Source organism: Sinohyriopsis cumingii, chromosome 4 (genome assembly GCF_028554795.1).
Source record: "Sinohyriopsis cumingii isolate HCF-2022 chromosome 4, ASM2855479v2, whole genome shotgun sequence".
Taxonomy (NCBI): Eukaryota; Metazoa; Mollusca; class Bivalvia; order Unionida; family Unionidae; genus Sinohyriopsis; species Sinohyriopsis cumingii.
The window spans coordinates 133,634,007-133,657,673 of NC_142964.1; the positions used below are offsets into that span (position 1 = coordinate 133,634,007).

A 23,667-nucleotide genomic window follows, 5' to 3' on the forward strand; every position below is an offset into this window, starting at 1 on the left:
AGCCTGACTGTGTCCTGAATTACCTGGTTTATTTCAATAAGGTTAAGCCTGACTATGTCCTGAATTTTACCTGGTTTATTTCAATAAGGTTAAGTCTGACTCTGTCCTGAATTTTACCTGGTTTATTTCAATAAGGTTAAGTCTGACTCTGTCCTGAATTTTACCTGGTTTATTTCAATAAGGTTAAGTCTGACTGTGTCCTGAATTTTACCTGGTTTATTTCAATAAGGTTAAGTCTGTCTATGTCCTGAATTTTACCCAGTTTATTTCAATAAGGTTAAGTCTGACTCTGTCCTGAATTTTACCTGGTTTATTTTAATAAGGTTAAGTCTGACTATGTCCTGAATTTTACCCAGTTTATTTCAATAAGGTTAAGTCTGACTGTGTCCTGAATTTTACCCAGTTTATTTCAATAAGGTTAAGTCTGACTCTGTCCTGAATTTTACCTGGTTTATTTCAATAAGGTTAAGTCTGACTCTGTCCTGAATTTTACCCAGTTTATTTCAGTAAGGTTAACCTGACTCTGACCTAAATTTTACTCGGTTTATTTGAATAAGGTTAATCTTGACTATGTCCTAAATTTTACTCAATTTATTTCAGTAAGGTTAACCTGACTCTGACCTAAATTTTACCCAGTTTATTTCAGTAAGGTTAAACAAATAAAGTGTTAGTAGTCTCAGGTGCTATTGTATTAAAAGCTGTCAGAGAAGCAAAGTACCATATGGTCAAAACTGTTACAATATGCATTGAATGATGCTAGGAGATCTATACAGGTATTGGGTGATGGTAGGTAATATATAGGTATTGCGATGTACTTGGTGATATATAGGTATTGGGTGATGCTAGGTGATACATAGTCATTGGGTGATTCTAGGTGATAATTGGGTATTGTCCAAGAGCATTTTCAACTTCATCAACATTGGCATTCATGCCAGTATTAAGATTTTACCTTAAAGACCCTTTATTAAATGTCAGTAATAAGATTTTACATTGAAGACCCTTTATAAAATGTCAGTAATAAGATTTTACATTGAAGTTCCTTTATAAAATGTCAGTAATAAGATTTCACATTGAAGACCCTTTATTAAATGTCAGTAATTAGATTTTACATTGAAGTACCTTTATTAAATGTCAGTAATAAGATTTTATATCAAAGTACCTTTATTAAATGTCAGTAATAAGATTTTATATTGAAGTACCTTTATAAAATGTCAGTAATAAGATTTCACATTGAAGACCCTTTATTAAATGTCAGTAATTAGATTTTACATTGAAGTAGCTTTATTAAATGTCAGTAATAAGATTTTATATCAAAGTACCTTTATTAAATGTCAGTAATAAGATTTTATATTGAAGTACCTTTATAAAATGTCAGTAATAAGATTTCACATTGAAGACTCTTTATTAAATGTCAGTAATTAGATTTTACATTGAAGTCCCATTATAAATTGTCAGTAATAAGATTTTACATTAAAATCCCCTTATCAAATGTCGTTAATAAGTTTTTACATTGAAATTCCTTTATAAAATGTCAGTAATAAGATTTTACATTGAAGTACCATTATAAAATGTCAGTAATAAGATTTTACATTGTAGACCCTTTATTAAATGTCAGTAATAAGATTTTACATTAAAATCCCCTTATCAAATGTCATTAATAAGTTTTTACATTGAAGTTCCTTTATAAAATGTCAGTAATAAGATTTTACATTGTAGACCCTTTATCAAATGTCAGTAATAAGATTTTACATTGAAGACTCTTTATTAAATGTCAGTGATTAGATTTTACATTGAAGTCCCATTATAAAATGTCAGTAGTAAGATTGTACATTAAAATCCCCTTATCAAATGTCATTAATAAGTTTTTACATTGAAGTTCCTTTATAAAATGTCAGTAATAAGATTTTACATTGAAGTACCTTTATAAAATGTCAGTAATAAGATTTTACATTGTAGACCCTTTATTAAATGTCAGTAATAAGATTTTACATAGAAGACCATTTATTAAATGTCAGTAATAAGATTTTACATTGAAGTACCGTTATAAAATATCAGTAATAAGATTTTACATTGAAGTACCTTTATAAAATATCAGTAATAAGATTTTACATTGAAGTACCTTTATTAAATGTCACTAATAAGATTTACATTGAAGTACCTTTATAAAATGTCAGTAATAAGATTTTACATTGAAGTACCTTTATTAAATGTCAGTAATAAGATTTTACATTGAAGTACCTTTATTAAATGTCAGTAATAAGATTTTACATTGAAGTACCTTTATTAAATGTCAGTAATAAGATTTTACATTGAAGACCCTTTATTAAATGTCACTAATAAGATTTACATTGAAGTACCTTTATAAAATGTCAGTAATAAGATTTTACATTGAAGTACCTTTATTAAATGTCAGTAATAAGATTTTACATTGAAGTACCTTTATTAAATGTCAGTAATAAGATTTTACATTGAAGTACCTTTATTAAATGTCAGTAATAAGATTTTACATTGAAGACCCTTTATTAAATGTCACTAATAAGATTTACATTGAAGTCCCTTTATAAAATGTCAGTAATAAGATTTTACATTGAAGTACCTTTATTAAATGTCAGTAATAAGATTTTACATTGAAGACCCTTTATTAAATGTCACTAATAAGATTTACATTGAAGTACCTTTATAAAATGTCAGTAATAAGATTTTACATTGAAGTACCTTTATTAAATGTCAGTAATAAGATTTTACATTGAAGTACCTTTATTAAATGTCAGTAATAAGATTTTACATTGAAGACCCTTTATTAAATGTCACTAATAAGATTTACATTGAAGTACCTTTATAAAATGTCAGTAATAAGATTTTACATTGAAGTACCTTTATTAAATGTCAGTAATAAGATTTTACATTGAAGACCCTTTATTAAATGTCACTAATAAGATTTACATTGAAGTACCTTTATAAAATGTCAGTAATAAGATTTTACATTGAAGTACCTTTATTAAATGTCAGTAAAAAGATTTTACATTGAAGACCCTTTATTAAATGTCAGTAATAAGATTTTATATTGAAGTACCTTTATAAAATGTCAGTAATAAGATTTTACATTGTAGACCCTTTATTAAATGCCACTAATAAGATTTTATATTGAAGTACCTTTATAAAATGTCAGTAATAAGATTTTACATTGAAGTACCTTTATAAAATGTCAGTAATAAGATTTTACATTGAAGTACCTTTATTAAATGTCAGTAATAAGATTTTACATTGAAGACCCTTTATTAAATGTCACTAATAAGATTTACATTGAAGTACCTTTATAAAATGTCAGTAATAAGATTTTACATTGAAGTACCTTTATTAAATGTCAGTAATAAGATTTTACATTGAAGTACCTTTATAAAATGTCAGTAATAAGATTTTACATTGAAGACCCTTTATTAAATGTCACTAATAAGATTTACATTGAAGTACCTTTATAAAATGTCACTAATAAGATTTTACATTGAAGTACCTTTATTAAATGTCAGTAAAAAGATTTTACATTGAAGACCTTTTATTAAATGTCAGTAATAAGATTTTATATTGAAGTACCTTTATAAAATGTCAGTAATAAGATTTTACATTGTAGACCCTTTATTAAATGCCACTAATAAGATTTTATATTGAAGTACCTTTATAAAATGTCAGTAATAAGATTTTACATTGAAGTACCTTTATTAAATGTCAGTAATAAGATTTTATATTGAAGTACCTTTATAAAATGTCAGTAATAAGATTTTACATTTAAGTCCTTTTATAAAATTGTTGGACTCACAGTCATGATGTTTGATGAATGAAGTTATTCTAAAGGTCAAATATGGACACTTCTGTTTGAAATATTTTTTAATCTTCCATATTCTAAAATCAGAATATTCAATGTTCTTTTAAAATTTAATGACTCAGCCAAGCTTTTTAAAATCGTCTTTGTCAGCATCTGCAGGAACAATCATTTGTATGATTTTGTTTAATTCAGTTCTACTACTTTTTACACCATTAATATTTTACACATGTTTGCTACTGCTCTTTGTATGAATCCTGTATGTACTCATCCCTAAAATCTTGCGCATATTTTATTGTACAAGTAGGTCAATTATTTAGTTTCAGTATCATTGTTGTCATAAGAAACCTCATCATATAAACATTTTGCACTGTATATATGTACAAATGTACTTGTTGAAGGCCTCATGGAAGATTGGTCAGTTGACCAAATGAGCTTCTTCTTTAAATAAAGTTATTATTATTATTAATATTATCATTATTATTTATTATTATTATTATTATTATTATTATTAGTAGTAGTAGTAGTAGTATACAAAGGTATCAAGTGATGCTAGGTGATACATAGGTATTAGGTGATGCTAGTGTATACATAGGTATTAGGTGATGCTAGGTGATACATAAGTATTAGGTGATGTTACTGTATACATATGTATTAGGTGATGCTAGCATATACATAGGTATTAGGTGATGCTAGCATATACATAGGTATTAGGTGATGCTAGCATATACATAGCACATATACATAGTTGTCCCTCCTCTTTTGAATGTCACACCTTATCTCAGTGTGGCACTGACTATATAATAACTGTTAGAGTTAGAGCTTGGTGTTCAACAATTGCCTGAAATGGGGTTGTATGTTTCAATCAAAATTCTAAACAGGGTTTCCTTTTCTTGTGACAGGAATGGTGTATAATATTTTGTCACCATAATAACTGATCCGAATATCTAATTGATGAGATAAAAGTATGCAGCAAACTTGGGGCCCACTACCTCAATCATAACTCCATTACCATTTTTCATCATGATTGTATTTGCCTCTTGTCTCCTGATAAAATCTTTTGCCATTGTTCTACTTGATATTTACTGCTCTTCTGAGTGGAGAATAGTCCTGACTAAATGAGTCACCCTCTATAAATAAAATTATTGTTAATATTACATGTATTTGGCAATGAAAATATTATGAGATGAGTCAACCTTTTTCTGTTTTTGATCACAAGGTATACTATACACTGCAAAAACTTAATTATTTTACTTAAAATGATTATTCAGTCAAACACTTCTTCAGTAATTGATGATTGACTCATTCTGGAATAATGTCAAACATAACAGCAAGCCAAGCCCAAGTCAAGGGAGGTAACACTGATAGAAGTTTTGAACAATCTAACTCTCATAAATTTTAGTTGCAAATTTCAGGAAATTCAGATAAAGCAGATTGTTAATTTACTCACATTTTGTTCTACAAATGGCATGATTTTTTATTTTTTATTTTTCAAGATATTCTCCTTATATGACCATTAAAGAATGTTAGTCACTGAGAGCAAAAGTAAGTGATATTAACATACTTTGCTGTTTCTATTAGGTTTTCTGAACATGTGGCAAAAGAATATATGAGACACAATATTCCACAGAAACCATCCCAATATTTTTAAGAGGTTGACTAAATGAATCAAACCATGCAAATATGCATGCTTTCAAAATGTGTGTGTGTGTGATTCACATTTTTAAGGTAGCTTTAACAATTTTTCAAAAATGTAGATGTCTGTGCAAACAGTGTCAATTGTGTTGATAAGTTTTAGCTCAACTAAACTCTATCTGATATTCAGCCAACTTTTGTACTTTGTGATTGCATGATCTCTATTCAAAGTAAAGTTGGGGGCCCTGAGTGGCCGAGTGGTCTAAAGCGCTCTCCGTTACAGATCACTGCCATCTCACCTCTGTCTGTGTGGGTTCGAGTCTAGGATTTGGCGAATGTGGGTATGTGAGAAAGCTTGCCAGTAGCTTCTTGTGGGTCGGTGGTTCTTCCCGGGGTTTTTCCGGGTTCTTCCTCCACCATTAATACTGGCGGCCATGCATAGCCTATCGTGTGCTGAAAAATGGCGTTAATCCCTACAACAACAACAAAGTAAAGTCAGCTAAGTCATGATTTAATTTCCAATTTTAGCATCAACTTTCCCAGCACTTTAACATTTTCAGTTGTGTTTGGACAGGATCACATGACATTTACTTTTATGTCTTACAAAACTTCTTTTAAGGATAGTCAGCATTTGTTTTTCTATGTGATTTGGACTGTGCAATGACTTATATGTTTTCTTCTCCAGATTGCCACAAGAGACCCTTGCCCAGATGTTTAGCATTCTGTGTAAGATGTTGACCCCAGATAGGAATGATGCCACCCAGGGACGATTCTCACTAGCAAACAAGATGGAAAACCTGGCTTACATGATGGTTACTGAAACATCATGTCCAACCCCTACTCCACCTGACATGTAAGTCCCCAGCCCCACTTATCATGTAAGTCCTCCTCGCCCACCTGACATGTACGTCATCTTCCTCTACCTGACATGCAAGTCCCTCTACTCATCCTGTAATGTAAGTCCCTCTCCCATAGTTTACCTTAGAGACTAGATTTACATCCAAGCTCCAGCCATAATTACTTGCATCAGTGCATTTAATAGAAGATAGCTGCCAAATTCCACTCAGATAAAAATACATACTAAAGTGTTTTTTGTTTTATTTTTAAAGTGTCTTTCCATTAGTCACCAACAACACTATTGACCCTGTTTCAAGTATGCCTTCATCCGTTACCATATTTTCTGGAGTTTTTTTAAACACCAACTTATTTTCCAAAATGATTTTTTTCATGCCTTCTCATTTTTATACATAGTTTTAATATATCTTATGCACCATTTGTTCTCCATTGATGAGTCAAAAAAAATAGACCAATACTACTTTCAGGAAGCGAAAATATTGCTTGCTTGTCATTGGAAATAGCCAGAATAAGTTAGTGTCTAATTGTTGAAAGAATGGCTTACTTATAACTGGAAATAAAATGAGTTAGAGTCAAATTGTTGAAATTTGGGAGAACTGCATTTTATTGTGTGTTGGATTGCTGACACTGATGTAATGGATACTATTTGTTTGTGTGTTTAATTGCTGACACTGATGTAATGAATACTGTTTGTTTGTTTTTTTAATTGCTGACACTGATGTAATGAATACTGTTTATTTGTGTGTTTAATTGCTGACACTGATGTAATGAATACTGTTTGTTTGTGTGTTTAATTGCTGACACTGATGCAATGAATACTGTTTGTGTGTTTAATTGCTGAAACTGATGTAATGAATACTGTTTGTGTTTAATTGCTGACACTGATGTAATGAATACTGTTTGTGTGTTTAATTGCTGACACTGATGTAATGAATACTATTTGTGTGTTGGATTGCTGACACCGATAAAATGGATACTGTTTGTTTGTGTGTTGGACTGGTGACACTGATAAAATGAATACTGTTTGTTTGTGTGTTGGATTGCTGACACTGATGTAATGTAATGTGTTTTATATATTATTTTTATTAATTTAGAGGCAAGCAATATCTGTTTTTATTCGTTAATGTGCACATGCAAGGTGTTGTTGCTTTTTAGGGTGACTTAAGGAGGATACCATGATATCAAATATATGGATTTGGTTACTTGTTTTCAGATTTGTTTTGTGTGCTCATTTGTTTTAGACAACAAAATATTATCTTTTACATCCATAAAGAAATGGTAAATACATTAAACAAAGTATTGTATTTTCTCACCATAATAACCTTCAACTCATACAAAACACCCTTACTGCTTTGTATATATCCTATGAAATGCTGGCATTCTGGAATGGTTCATTTTGTGAACAAGCTCCATCCCACTTATTTGTCTTTTAATTGCAGGACAAGTTTGCAATGTCCGTATGCTAAAATCAGTGCTGGACGCTGGCCACTCAACAAGATTCAAGGATTTGAATACCAAGCCCAGTAAGTATGTCTGTCTACCAATCCAAATAGACAGCTTCTTTCAAATGTTGTAATTACTAAACACCCAGCTTTATTTCAAATCCTGCATGATAAACACAGTTTGCTTTCAAAATGCTAGATAATAAGCACATAGCTCTCTTTCATTACTGTACACTAAACACAGTTCTCATTCATATACTGTATACTAAACCCACAGTTCTCTTTCAAATGCTGCATACTAAACATAGTTCTCTTTCATATACTGCATACGAAACATAGTTCTCTTTCAAATGCTGTACACTAAGCACAGTTCTCTTTCAAATGCTGTATACTAAACACAGTTCTCTTTAAAATGATGCACACTAAACACAGTTCTCTTTCAAATACTGCACACTAAACACAGTTCTCTTTCAAACGCTGCACACTAAACAGTTCCATTCAAATGCTGCACACTAAACAGTTCTCTTTCAAATGCTGCACAATAAACACAGTTCTCTTTCAAATGTTGCACACTAAACACGATTCTCTGTCAAATACAGCACACTAAACACAGTTCTCTTTGATATGCTGCATACTAAACACAGCTCTCTTTCATGTACTGCACACTAAACACAGTTCTCTTTGAAATGTTGCACAATAAACACAGTTCTCTTTCAAATGCTGCACACTAAACACAGTTCTCTTTGAAATGCTGCACAATAAACACAGTTCTCTTTCAAATGCTGCATACTAAACATGGTTCTCTTTCAAATGCTGCACACTAAACACAGTTCACTTTCATATAATGCACACTAAACACATTCCTCTTTCAAATGCTGCACACTAAACACAGTTCTCTTTCAAATGCTGCACACTAAACTAGATGTTACCTAATGGCATTAAGATGTTACCTAATGGCATTAAGATGTCACTTAATGGCATTTAGATGTTACCTAATGGCATTAAGATGTTACCTAATGGCATTAAGATGTTACCTAATGGCACAAAACTGATAGTGATTGTAGATTTTGAGGTGAGCAAGAATTGTATAACAAGAACAAAGTAGTCAATTTGTACTATTTTTTAAGGCCAAGTGAGTTTATGGTTTGGCTTTGCATCTGTTGGAAAGCATATTTCTAATCCAATTTCAGGTGAACTTGGAATATGGGTTTAAATTATATCATCAAAATTTTGGACAAGTTTGATAATGAGCAAGATCGACACATACTAATGAAGTGATCTTACATCTGATTGGGGAGCTCATTTCCGTCTGAAGTGATCTTATATCTGATTGGGGGAGCTCATTTCCATCTGAAGTGATCTCACATCTGATTGGGGCAGCTCATTTCCATCTGAAGCGATCTTACATCTGATTGGGGGAGCTCATTTCCATCTGAAGTGATCTTACATCTGATTGGGGGAGCTCATTTCCATCATGAAGGTCTCAGTAACGAACAAGATCCATACTTAATGATGAGGTGATCTTGCATCTGATTGGGGATGTTCATTTCCAATATAAAGATCTTGGAAGAGTTTAATAATGAACAAAATCCAACTAACAAGGTGATCTTGGATTTGATGTGTTGGGCATGTAACCACTCCAGAGGCAATTCTTCTGATCTGATTTTGATTCAACTTGGAATGTATGCATATATCATCAAGATCAAAGATGAGATCAGTGATAAACAACATCTAATTTGATTGGTTCAGTTTGTCACCCTTCTGGAAACCATATTTCTGATCAGACTTAAAATATGGGCTTTTATCCTGGAGAGCTTGGATGGATTCAGTAATAAGTCAGATCCACACACAATAAAGAGGTAATCTTGCCTCTGAAGGCATAACAAAATCAGAACACTAGAGGCTGGAAGGAATGGCCAGCATTTTACTTGGTGGAACTATGTCAGCCAATGCAATGAAAAGCAGATGCAAACATATGTTTGGGATATTCAGAGCCCTAAATCTTTACTGAGATTCTCATCAGGTTTGGGTTCTTTCAGCCCCAATATATTCCCTATGATTTTCATCAAGTTCAGAATGTCACAGCCCTACAATGTCCCTAAGAGTCTCATCAGGTTTCGGTTGTCTCAAGCCTCTACATCTTCCCTAGGATTCTCATCAGGTTTGGGATGTCACAGCCCTACAACTTACCTGAGATTCTCATCAGGTTTGGGATGTCACAGCCCTTCATCTTCCCTGAGAGTCTCATCAGGTTTGGGATGTCACAGGCCCTACAACTTCCCTAATTTATTCATCAAGTTTGGAATGTCACAGGCTCTACAACTTCCCTATGATTTGCATTGGGGTTTTAGAATGCTAAAACCTCAGCAACTTCCCTAAGATTCTCATCAGGTTTGGGATGTCTCAGCCCCTACAACTTCTCTAAGGTTCTCATCAGGTTTGGGATGTCAAACCACCAATATCTCCCCTAGTGAGACTCAGTACACAATGTATTTCTGTCATTTTAACTATTGTTTTATAAGAGATCAGTTTTATTGGATTTCATTGTTGCTACAAATCACAAATTACAAAACTCTGAAAATTGATTGCCTCTAAAATAAATGAATTCACAATATTCAATGTTTCCATCTGTGTTACAATAGTTTTCTTCTATATACAGAAGGCAAGATGAGTTCATCATCCCTACCACCTTGCCCAATGTTCCAGCACCAGTAGATAGTGTGAGTACATCATTTTTTAATTCTTTCTCTCTCTCTCTCAGCTTTTCATAAATTGCCTTTGCACTTGACTTAGGTTACAACTTCTCTTCAACTTAGGGCTTTGAAATTTGTATATTTATTGTAACATTACCTACCGTTATACATTAATATATTCACTACCTTTTTAATTGACCAATCCGGTGGCCTAAGTGGATAGAGCATCTGCCTCAGATACAGGTCATGGGTTCAAACCCAGCTAAGTCATACCAGAGATTTATAAAAATGGTACTAGCAGGTGCCTGGTTTGGCACTCAGCATTAAGAGGTTTGTGTTAGGACTGGTCAGCCTTGTGTCAGAATAATGTGAATGGGTTGTACATTATGCTACATGCATGTGGCATGATGCCCCAGTGCTAGACATCACTATAAACTGTCACAATGCAGACATCATAGCGATATGACTGAAAAATTGCTAATGCTACATTAAATATCCAAATTACACACGCACACAAACACTTTTTTAATGCCACCTTTTTCCTTGCAAAGTGGTTGTATGTTTGTCACATAGGAATGCTCACCTGGTTTCAACCCTATTTGGGTCACTAGTAGAACTGGAGGAAAGAACTTGCACTGTCGTAATGTTTTCTATATTTGGTTTCACAAAATTGTTCAAAAGTTTGCACAGAAAACAAAAAACAGATTATAAATTCATTTCAAATGTTTGGTTTATTTCTTAAATTGCTTTAGTGACAGTGATTCATTTTATGAGGAAAGGAATCTAGAGATTTGATTTGGAATCATAATTTTTTTTAAAATGGAATTTAAGAACTACATGCTACATGAAACAATAAGTTGATAAATGACTCCTTTGTCAGAGTACATACAAACAACTCTTATTCACTCCTCAGTGAATTCTTTTCTTTCTTTTCTTGGCTTCATTGCAGGAAATGCACAAACTTCATTGCAGTAAATGCACAAGCTTCATTGCAGGAAACACACAATTTTCAGGGTTGTTCATTGCTGACAATACCAAAATGCTGTGTACCTAAATATGAATCTTATGGTCTAAGGACCAAGGCTTGTTCTTGGACGAAAAATACTTCATATAAGAAACAGTACACTAATATTTAGGCATCTGTCATCCTGTTTCATTGCAGTGTGTGGATTTCCATATGATTGAGTATACAAGTGAACAGTGGTTCATGAGGAGTGGAGAAAAGCAGTTACTGAGCAGTAAGGTGAGTCCTGAGTAGAAATATTGCTCAGCTGAGCAGTAAGGTGAGACCTGAGTAGAAATATTATTCAGCTGAGCAGTAAATACTTGAGTGAGACAAGACAGTTAACAAGGAATATGTTTCCTGGAATACAGGCTATATTTGTCTGAATTGTACCTTATGAGTAGTTGGGAGAGGTAGTTACAAAAGAGTAATGTTTGTCATGAATTGAAATATTACACAAATGAGCAATCAACCACGGAGTGTGAAGTTATGGAGTATGACATTGGAGAATGACGTTGAAATATTACATCAATGAGCTGTCAGTCATGGAGTATGAATACAAGAAATACTTGGTGAGCAGTTCTTCATGTGTGGGTAAGGCATTTTCTAAGCAGTAAGGTACTTTGAATACAAACAGTACTCAGTGAGCAGTTCTTGAAGGGGGGGGGGGTAAGGCAATTACTGAGGAGTAAAAGTAGTAGTAGCAAGGCAGTAATTGAGTCTCAAATATTTAGGTTTGTAGTAAAAGTCAAAATGATCCACTTCATTTCTTAGAGAATTTTAAGTGACATGCCCATTACTATAATATTACCTTCATCTAAACAATAAATAATTCACGCATGTATTAGGATGCAGATTTCGTATTAGATAACTGTCATAAATATTTGTTACATCTTTTCTATTTTATTTTCATGACAATGTTTTCCATGGAAATTAACATTGGATTGTGGGGAGGACTATTTTCTTTAGAGACAGCAGACACCTAAGACATCATTTGTAGTAAACAACAAACAGCTTATAATGTGACTGCCTTATAATAAATGTAAAGTTCCTTTACATTACTACCCAGATAGCAGGTACATAACATAAAGATTTGAACCAAAATGAGAATTGGTAAATCTATAGAAATGAAATAAACCCATACAAATTTAATCATTTTGGCTTTAACTAGCCAATGCTATTGAGACTGACCCAAATTCTGGACCACAAATCCAAGACTGTTACATGGGATGAAAAAAATGCTGAAATGTGACTCATGCGTTCATACAAAACATTTTTCTGCATCACAGTCTAAAATCTTGACCTTTATCCCTTTTGGATTCTAAAGTCCAAATTATGCAGCTCATGTAAAAGCATTTTATACCTACTATTTCAATTATATGTGTCATGTTATAAAAATGTATTACACATATCTTTAAATGTATTACACATATCTTTAAATGATGAATATTCAGTTTAGTTTGCTTGCTCACTGATCAAGATTTGTATAACCACCCCAGGAAATTCATTAGATAAAATCAGTGTTAAAGTACATCAGTATTTTTAGATGAGACCAAGCAAGCGGTGTGATTCTTGGTGGACTGGATAAATGTCATGCTATAATGTCACAATCAAAGTACAGTGTACTGGATAAATGTCATGCTATAAGGTCATAATGAAAGTACAGTGGACTGGATAAATGTCATGCTATAATGTCACAGTGAAAGTACAGTGTACTGGATAAATGTCATGCTATAATGTCACAATGAAAGTACAGTGGACTGGATAAATGTCATGCTATAATGTCACAATGAAAGTACAGTGTACTGGATAAATGTCATGCTATAAGGTCATAATGAAAGTACAGTGTACTGGATAAATGTCATGCTATAATGTCACAATGAAAGTACAGTGGACTGGATAAATGTCATGCTATAATGTCACAGTGAAAGTACAGTGTACTGGATAAATGTCATGCTATAATGTCACAGTGAAAGTACAGTGTACTGGATAAATGTCATGCTATAATGTCACAATGAAAGTACAGTGGACTGGATAAATGTCATGCTATAATGTCACAATGAAAGTACAGTGTACTGGATAAATGTCATGCTATAAGGTCATAATGAAAGTACAGTGTACTGGATAAATGTCATGCTATAATTTCACAATGAAAGTACAGTGGACTGGATAAATGTCATGCTATAATGTCACAGTGAAAGTACAGTGTACTGGATAAATGTCATGCTATAATGTCACAATGAAAGTACAGTGTACTGGATAAATGTCATGCTATAAGGTCATAATAAAAGTACAGTGGACTGGATAGATGTCATGCTATAATGTCACAATGAAAGTACAGTGGATAAATGTCATGCTATAATGTCACAATGAAAGTACAGTGTACTGGAAACAAAATATGTTCTGTTCTGTACTGGTAATGATTAAGCTGAACACTGCTTTGCACTGGCAATGATTAGACACATCACTGCTCTGCACTGGTAATGATTAGACCCAACACTGCTCTGTACTGGTAATGATTAGACCCAACACTGCTCTGCACTGGTAATGATTAGACCCAACACTGCTCTGCACTGGTAATGATTAGACCCAACACTGCTTTGCACTGGTAATGATTAGACTCAACAATGCTCTGCACTGGTAATGATTGGACCCAACACTGCTCTGCACTGGTAATGATTGGACCCAACACTGCTCTGCACTGTCAATGATTAGACTCAACAATGCTCTGCACTGGTAATGATTAGACCCAACACTGCTCTGCACTGGTAATGATTAGACCCAACACTGCTCTGCACTAGTAATGATTAGACCCAACACTGCTTTGCACTGGTAATGATTAGACCCAACACTGCTCTGCACACGTAATGATTAGACCCAACACTGCTCTGCACTGGTAATGATTAGACCCAAAACTGCTCTGTACTGGTAATGATTAGACCCAACACTGTTCTGTACTGGTAATAATTAGACCCAACACTGCTCTGCACTGGTAATGATTAGACCCAAAACTGCTCTGTACTGGTAATGATTAGACCCAACACTGCTCTGCACTGGTATCAATTAGATCCAACACTGCTATGCACTGGTAATGATTAGACCCAACACTGCTCTGCACTGTTAATGATTAGACCCAAAACTGCTCTGTACTGGTAATGATTAGACCCAACACTGTTCTGCACTGGTAATGATTAGACCCAACAACCAAGTCTTTTCTTGACTAAGTTTAGTGCTCAATTGCCTTCTTACAAGTCCATAGCGATAATTAATTTTTATCTGGAAATTTGTGATGACAACTAAGGTGCACATAACTCAAGAATCAGGACTTTGGCAAAATTATTCAAGCCTTAAATTTTAGAGCAACAGTTATTACTATTTTATTTAAGATCGGTAAAGGCACTAAATTACTTACATAACCATGGTGAAAAAGTCTTGAGCAACACATCAAGATTCATTAGTTACAAATTCACATTTCAGACCCCTTTTCTATTTTGAGTAAATTTGCCAACAGCCCATGTGAACCAACAATCACTTTTTCATCCATTGCAAAGAGAAACAAACCTCAAATATCCTACAGTGCAAACAAAAACAAGTCACATTGATGTCATAAATAACAGTTCCATTACCTAGTGTTATTCTTCATCACTGCTTACTTGATATCGTAAATAACAACTCCATTACCTAATGTTATTCTTCATCACTGCTTATTTGTATCAATAAAAACAGCTCCATTACATAGTGTTATTCCTAATCACTGCTTACTTGATATAGTAAATAACAGCTGCATTACCTAATGTTATTCCTCTTCACTGCTTACTTGATATTATAAATAACAACTCCATTACCTACAATATAACTAAAACTCCTTGTTTCAAATTTTTTAAAATTTTTAAAAATACCCACAAGGAATAAAAGACTCCCTGATTTTAATTTTAACCAAGAAATTTTCTGCTCTAAATGACCATGACACTGAGTCACTGATGCCAACCCATAGGAGAAACTGATCACGATGTTGTTTGTGCAGATTTTAATATACAATGCATTTAAAGTAAGAATGGCACAAGGACAATTTCCTGGCACAATGTGGGCAACTGTGATATGATCAAGGAAGGTTTTCATAAATATACAGAATGAAAGTGCAGTTTCCCATACTAGTATGGACTTCAATGACCTTTGAACATTTAAAATAAATTTTTCTTAACTTGGTAAATATTTAAAGAAGCAAAATTGGCTTCCATGCTGTTATTTGCTATATCAAGTAAGCAATGATGAAATATATACCTGCTTCAGTGATCAATTAGCTTCCTCAAGAGGAAATTATGGAAAGCCCCAGAACTTGGTGCTAAAATGAAAACAAATTGATTAATTATACCAAATTGATTAATTATGCCAAGCTGATTAATTATACCAAATTTAAATCCCAAGAGCAAAAATTAGTTAGTCTGATAGCAGCATACTAAAATGATATAGAAAACATGATTTTGTTATCTACCATCGAATGAAGCCACCTCTTCATGCTCTAGAAATACCAGTAATAAAACAAATCCTTTAATATATCAAAGCTCAGAAATCAGACAATTCTGGCATCCTGTATTTAGAATCAAATGGATATGATATCAGTCACAGCTAAAAAGGCAGACATCCTAGATAAATATCTTTAAGAAGCATTCACCACAGAAGCTGACAAAGCTATTCCTAATAATGGCCCAAACCCAACCACATATGCTTGTTAAAGCCCCCAAACCCCATCCCCTCATACATGATAAAAGCACAAACCCCCATCCCCTTGTACCTGATAAAGTCCAAAACCAAACCCACATCCCTTCATACCTGATAAAGCCCCAAACCCACATCCCCTCATACCTGATAAAGCCCCAAACCCCCAATCCCCTCATACCTGATAAATCCCCAACCCAACCCCATCCCCTCATACCTGACAAAGCCCCAAACCCAGATCCCCTCATGCCTTATAAAGGTCCAATCCTCCATTCCCTGATGCCTGATAGAGAAATAAATGGAGATGGTGTGACAAAACTTCTTAACAATATCAGAACACAAAAGACTGCAGGACCTGACCAAATACATGACAGAGCACTGACTGAGGTAGGTGAAACTATTGACCCCACTAAACAGGTAGATGAAGATATTGATCCCATCCTTATAGTCATATTTCAGAGATCACTCAGTGTAGGAAAAAGTCTCTAATGACAAAAAACATGATATGTAAGTCTTGTATTCAAATCATGTGAATAATTTTACCCAGTAAATTACAGACCTATTATCACATGTGGACTTAAGAAGTTCAACTTATAATTGATAGTAACCTTATGAATAGCTTCAAACTAGCAATATTCTTTATGATAAAGAACGGGACTTCAGGACAGGAGAATCATATCACAGTCAATTATTTCTGTTCTTTATGTACTCAAATAATTTTCATGGATACATAAAATATAGTATACTCATATTCTATGCTGATGTTACCATAATTGATCATATTATATGTATAGTTTTCCTATAGTATGTTGTGGTTTCATATTTTTGTTATTACCCCACATTAAAATATCACTTTATGTGATTCTGGTTGGTCCAAATAAGCTCATGAAATTATTATGCAGTATTCTCTTTACTGATTGGCTGTGATTGTGGGAGAACTTTTTAAACCTCACCTTCTGGAATCTTTTGTTGACATTGAAATTTTTGGCCACCATTTTTTTAATCAACTTGCGAAAAGGAATTGGGGTAAAATGGTCTCGCCTGTCTCAATATGGATAATTTACCCCCACAGTTGTTTGTTATGTCATGTACAACATATCAGATCATGAAAATTGGCTAAAGCCACAAGACAAAACGACAAACAAGTAAAACTACTGGTATTGCTTGTGTGGGATGGGAGTTGATGGAGGCAGTATATCTGTAGCATGGAATCCACCCTATATATATATAAGTGTGGTTTAAATTTTAAATTACAGAAGTCAATAAACTCACCTCTGTTCACCGAAGAATGTGGACATAAACTGGTCTCTAAACTGACAGAAGTTTATCCAACCACTGCATATTTATGTGGGTAATATGTGATGAAATTCCAAGTCAAAATGAAATTTGTTTGCATATTCTGTAGCCTGAAGGCCTAGTTGCAAATCAAACACTGCAGATATCCAGTCACAAATACATTACAGTATATATGGAATTTCTGCATCCAGTAAACCTTCCTTCACATGAAAATTGCCATATCAATGTAATGTTTAGTTATGAAAGTGACGCTGTAAGGTTACGTAAATATTAATCGTCAACTGTACGGGTAGTGCATCAAACAATGCAACATCACACACATTGGAGATTCTGTGTTGAAAACTGATTTTGTCTGTATAAAATGTTCTGTTTATTCAGAAGGATGCTTGTTCTTTGATTTACAGTTTGTAATAAAAGTATAATCTGCTGTTAAAGGTCAATACTAGTTCAACTTCAGCTGGGACTATTTTTTATGTGCAACAAATGAAAGGTACAATGTCTGTCAGAATGAAAGAAATTATTCATTCTTCTTTCCATCTAAATTATTTCCAGCAAAATAAAAACTATGCGATAAAAATAATCTCAAATGGGTAATGATTTCAAATTAAATTTATGAAACTTGTTGAATAATGTTCAGCTTTTGTTTGCCAAGGTGAGCAAAAGCTGGACATTATTCAACTCATTTCATAAATTCAGTATTAAATCATCATCCATTTGAGATCCTCTGTTTATCATACAGTTAAACACCTTGATGAGTCTCTCAAATTCACAACAAATGAAAGGTGCAACATCTGTCAGAATGAAAGAAATTATTCATTCTTCTTTCCATCTAAATGAAAACTATGTGATAAAAATAATCTCAAATGGGTAATGGTTTAATATTAAATTTATGAAACTTGTTGAATAATGTTCAGCTTTTGCTTGCCAAGGCTCACAAAAGCTGGACATTATTCAACTCGTTTCATAAATTCAGCATTAAATAATTACCCATTTGAGATCCTCTATTTATCATACAGTTAAACACCTCAAATTCTAATTAGACCTGCATTCAGCATCAAGCTGGGAAAATGACTGGTTGATGTCCTTGATTCTGATAAATGTTCTATATGTCATATGGAAGAATTATTCACTAAAAGTATGTCTTTCACAAACAACCTCTGCATCTGGTACATCAATCAAAATTATTAGGAATAACCATCTAATAAGACCTGACATGGGATAAACATAACAATTTCACCACTAACATAAATAAATGTCTTGGTTTCTTCTTAAAGAGCATATCAGTCCCAAGTCCAAAGACCAAACTTATAATATAGCTGTCACATTTAGAACCCACATAACCTAAGCCAAATTAACTAGGTTGATACAGTACATAGCAGACTTGCTTGATATGTTGGAAATTAACATTTATAAACTGAACTGTCCAACTCTTCAACAGTGTAGACTTGATGCATAATATTTTTCTCCAAAGTTGTCTATCATCATGTTACTATATATATATATATATATATATATATATATATATATATATATATATATATATATATATATATATATATATATATATATATATATATATATATATATATATATATATATATATATATATATATTGGTTGGAGGACATGATTCTCATGGACTCTAGAACCAGATAGACTCATAAGCTTTGATTTCATATGATTCAAAGCACAAATGACTCCAATAAGTAGTCCTTCTTACCTATGGACTCAAATTCCATAAAACTATCTTTCCATGGAAATAGTCACTGCTGACACAGTGGATGAGTTCAAAGCAGACACCAATATCTATGCTGCAAAATACCTAAATAATTAAATTAATATAATGAATATTTAAATAGTAAGTAATTTTGATTTCATATTTTCAGCTGTTATTGGTTCTTGTTTTAAATTTAAAATAAGTACTTTTTTTTACATCAACATAGCAAATAATGTATATGATATTGCTGGAAAACAAGAAGACAGTTTTTGCATGAACTTTTAAACAGATCCATAATTGGATAGTAAGATATATTGAAAAAGGTCCAGTACCCAATTATATTCTGTAAACTTGACCTATTACCTTCTTTTCAACATTTAGCGCTTGGAAAAGGATGACATAATTTCATATTCCTCAGGAAGTTTCAAAGATCTAAATAGGTTCTGATAACTTTGACTCAGATTTCAGTGTCACAAGATAACATTCAGTGTGGCAATCATGGGAGGTATGAAAAAACAAAATACATTGAAGTTAAGACTTCTTATTCAAAGATAATGTTGTTCATCTTTGTTACATATATGATCTCTGCTAAATATCATGTCAAATGCAGATAATCTCCTTTGGGATCAAGGGAAGACAATCAACATATGTAGAAGATCCAGTTAAGTTCCGGATCCATACACCAGACAGACGCATTGCTACCAGGCAGGCTCAGTAAGTAGCGTGTCTTTTTAATTAAAATTGGGTGGAGTTTCAGGGGAGCAAAATGACCTGGCCTTGACTTCACAAAGTTCTTCTCCTTTGACTCCATGATTCTCACTACCTAAAATATGAAATTAATTATAACAGCATGTCCACAACCAATCAACTAGTTTTAGTCATGATACACATCTTTGGGTGGGATATTAAATACTTTTGTAGAACTTTACTATGATTAATTAAAATTATTGCATGTATTTAACACAAGGGACTTTATGAATGAAGAAACGTTTTCTTTACTTTTTTTAACAATTATAAATCTAGAATTCTCATGAGAAGACAAAACCCTCTAGCATTTGAAGCAGACTGAATAGTTGTATAGAACTTTTTAATTTTTTTTCTTCTTAAAGGTGTGTGTATTTTGACACATCCCTGAAAAACTGGATTGGTCCACAGGAAGTGTGCCAAGTTACAAACGACCTTGGCCTTGGGTCAGATGATTATGTGGACTGCTCCTGTAAGCACCTGACTCAGTATGCTGTGAAGGCCATGACAACTGATACAGGACTGGTTGGATACTTGGTCTGGTTTTATATCTCCTGCTTCATCTGCATGGTAACAGCTGTGTTATAATTCTTTAACACTCACTGCACAAAACACCGAGCATGATATATTTTAGGTTAATATTGTAATGGTAGTTCAGTTTAAACATACATGATTCCCACCAAAGGCATTTTTTAAATAAAATATATGCCAGGGTACTCAATTACTCAAAGAGTTCATATGAAATGCAAAATTCTAAATTTCATTGATTGGCAACTATTCCAAACAATTGAAATTTCCTTCCCTGGGTCCCAGTTATTTTATATTGGAAAGCCCTAAGGAATATCAGCATACATATGACACTGTGACACACCCAAAGTAACACAAAAATACATTGACAATTTCTGATTTGAAGCACAAATGTATGTTTTTGTCCTGTGCATTTTATCATATCAAGATACATGGTGTAGATACGTGTTTAAATGCTGTTTAAACATTGGCTTGGGAGATGGAGATTTAAAATATCATGTTAAGTAATAGTTAGGGAAAATATGGAAGGTGGCTGTTTATTGGAGGTGGCCATTGTGGGAGGCTGAACTGAAAATGGGTGAAAAAATGAAATAAAAGGAGTGAAATCTGTCATACACAAAGAGATACAAAACTGTCATACACAAAGAAAAAAATCTGTCATACACAAAGAGATACAAATCTGTCATACACTGAGAGATACACATCTGTCATACGCAAAGAGATACAAATCTATCACACACAAAGATACAAATCTGTCATACAATGAGAGATAAAAATCAGTCATACACAAAGAGATACACCTATCATACACAAAGAGATGCAAATCTGTCATACACAAATAGATACAAATCTGTCATACACAGATAGATACAGATCTGAAAATCAATAATTAATTTATGACAATGACATTTATTCTGAATCGTGTGCAATCTAAAATATGTTGTGCTCAAGAGGTTTCACTTAGATTAGACTTATCTGTTTTCATAGTGTGGGGCCATTATATATATATTTATATATATATATATATATATATATATATATATATATATATATATATATATATATATATATATATATATATATATATATATATATATGTATATATATGTATATATATATATATATATATATATATATATATATATATATATATATATATATATATATATATATATATATATATATATATATATATATATATATGACCTTTCTTGTTACAGAGTGGTCTTGCCATAGCAGTCCTAGCACACCATACCTGTTCGATGAACCCAACACTCTCAGCCAGCCTGCTCATTCATATGTGTTTCGCCTGCATGGCCACCGAGGTAAGATATAGTCATCAGATCATTATCATCATCCTACTGGTTGTCATCATCATCATTATCATCATCCTATTGGCTGTCATCATCATCATTATCATCATCCTATTGGTTGTCATCATCATCATTATCATCATCCTATTGGTTGTCATCATCATCATTATCATCATCCTATTGGTTGTCATCATCATCATTATCATCATCCTATTGGTTGTCATCAGATCATTATCATCATCCTATTGGTTGTCATCATCATCATTATCATCATCCTATTGGCTGTCATCATCATCATCATTATCATCATCCTATTGGTTGTCATCATCATCATTACCACAACCAGATTAATTAAATGTTACAAAAGAGCAGCTTGAGTTATTTTTTATGCTGATTTAGATACACCATCAGCCAATCTTTTTAAAACCCGTAAATGGCTTCCATTTGTTCACAGAACTCAGTTTCCAAAAGGCTTACTAGTCTGTAGATCTGTACATGGACTGGCTCCTGATTATCTTAAATGTCTCAATTATAACTTTAAATTTGTGAATAATTTGCATATATATGAGCTAAGATCCATCTCAAACAACAATTTATTTTTACGTTAATCAAGTTTTTTTTATAAAAAGTTTTGCTTTTCTTGAGCCAAAAATTGGAATTCGATACCACCCTACATAAAGTCAGCAGACACATGCCAGCTTTAAAAAAGCTTCTTAGTCAACATTCACAAAAACAAAAAACAATCATTTGTATGATTTTATGTAATTCAGTTCCTACTACTTTTTAAACATTTATATCATTTACTCACCTATAACGTTTCACACTTGTTCACTACTATTGTATGAATCATGCTTGCCTCTGTTATTCTTTACTACTGTATGTACTGATGATGTGGGTTTTCATATAGATCTAATTTTTTGTTGACTATTTGTACAAGAAGTTTATTTATTACAATTATTTTAATGGTTGTTTTTTTTAATTTTGTATTTTTCTTCAGATATGCTATGTGATTGCAGCTTTTCTTAGTCCAACAGAAATCCTGGTGTACACATTGAGCCAGAACAACTACAGGTGCACTGTCATGGGGCTTTTCTTTCACTATTTCTTCCTGGCGCAGTTCACCTGGATCATGACCCAGGTGAGATGATATTCATGTTGCTGACATTAATAAATTAAAACACCAGAACACTGTGACACCTGATAAGATAGAATACACTGTCTGTGACTCAGACAGTAAAAACAGAATTTCTAAGCAGTTAAAACACATGAAACACTGTGACTCAGACAGTAAAGATAGAATTCCTAAGCAGTTAAAACACATGAAACACTGTGACTCAGACAGTAAAGATAGAATTCCTAAGCAGTTAAAACACATGAAATACTGTGACTCAGACAGTAAAGATAGAATTCCTAAGCAGTTAAAACACATGAAATACTGTGACTCAGACAGTAAAGATAGAATAACTAAGCAGTTAAAACACCTGAAACACTGTGACTCAGACAGTAAAGATAGAATTCCTAAGCAGTTAAAACACATGAAACATTGTGACTCAGACAGTAAAGATAGAATTCCTAAGCAGTTAAAACACATGAAATACTGTGACTCAGACAGTAAAGATTGAATTCCTACGCAGTTAAAACACATGAAATACTGTGACTCAGACAGTAAAGATAGAATTCCTAAGTCGTTAAAACACATGAAACACTGTGACTCCGACAGTAAAGATAGAATTCCCAAGTCGTTAAAACACATGAAACACTGTGACTCAGATGAGCACTAGCCATGACTTGGATGAGATAGAGTATCTGAATACTATTCATGAACCAGATGAGATATATAGAATACCTGAGCTCAGTCCACAACTGAACACTGTCTTTGAATCATATGAGACAATTAGAATATCTTAAG

The 23,667-nt window shown here is 33.0% G+C and overlaps 1 protein-coding gene across 1 annotated transcript in view; it reads left to right on the plus strand.

The window, feature by feature from the left end:
* LOC149802116 (adhesion G protein-coupled receptor V1-like) overlaps positions 1 to 23,667 on the plus strand; it is a 513,020-nt gene that overhangs the window by 465,984 nt on the left and 23,369 nt on the right. Inside the window, exons 99-106 of the mRNA XM_089956897.1 lie at positions 6,138 to 6,305; positions 7,747 to 7,830; positions 10,409 to 10,469; positions 11,605 to 11,685; positions 19,784 to 19,887; positions 20,283 to 20,487; positions 21,666 to 21,770; positions 22,756 to 22,896. Of these exons, the coding sequence (XP_089813023.1) occupies positions 6,138 to 6,305; positions 7,747 to 7,830; positions 10,409 to 10,469; positions 11,605 to 11,685; positions 19,784 to 19,887; positions 20,283 to 20,487; positions 21,666 to 21,770; positions 22,756 to 22,896 (949 nt within the window). The remainder of the gene's footprint in view (positions 1 to 6,137; positions 6,306 to 7,746; positions 7,831 to 10,408; positions 10,470 to 11,604; positions 11,686 to 19,783; positions 19,888 to 20,282; positions 20,488 to 21,665; positions 21,771 to 22,755; positions 22,897 to 23,667) is intronic.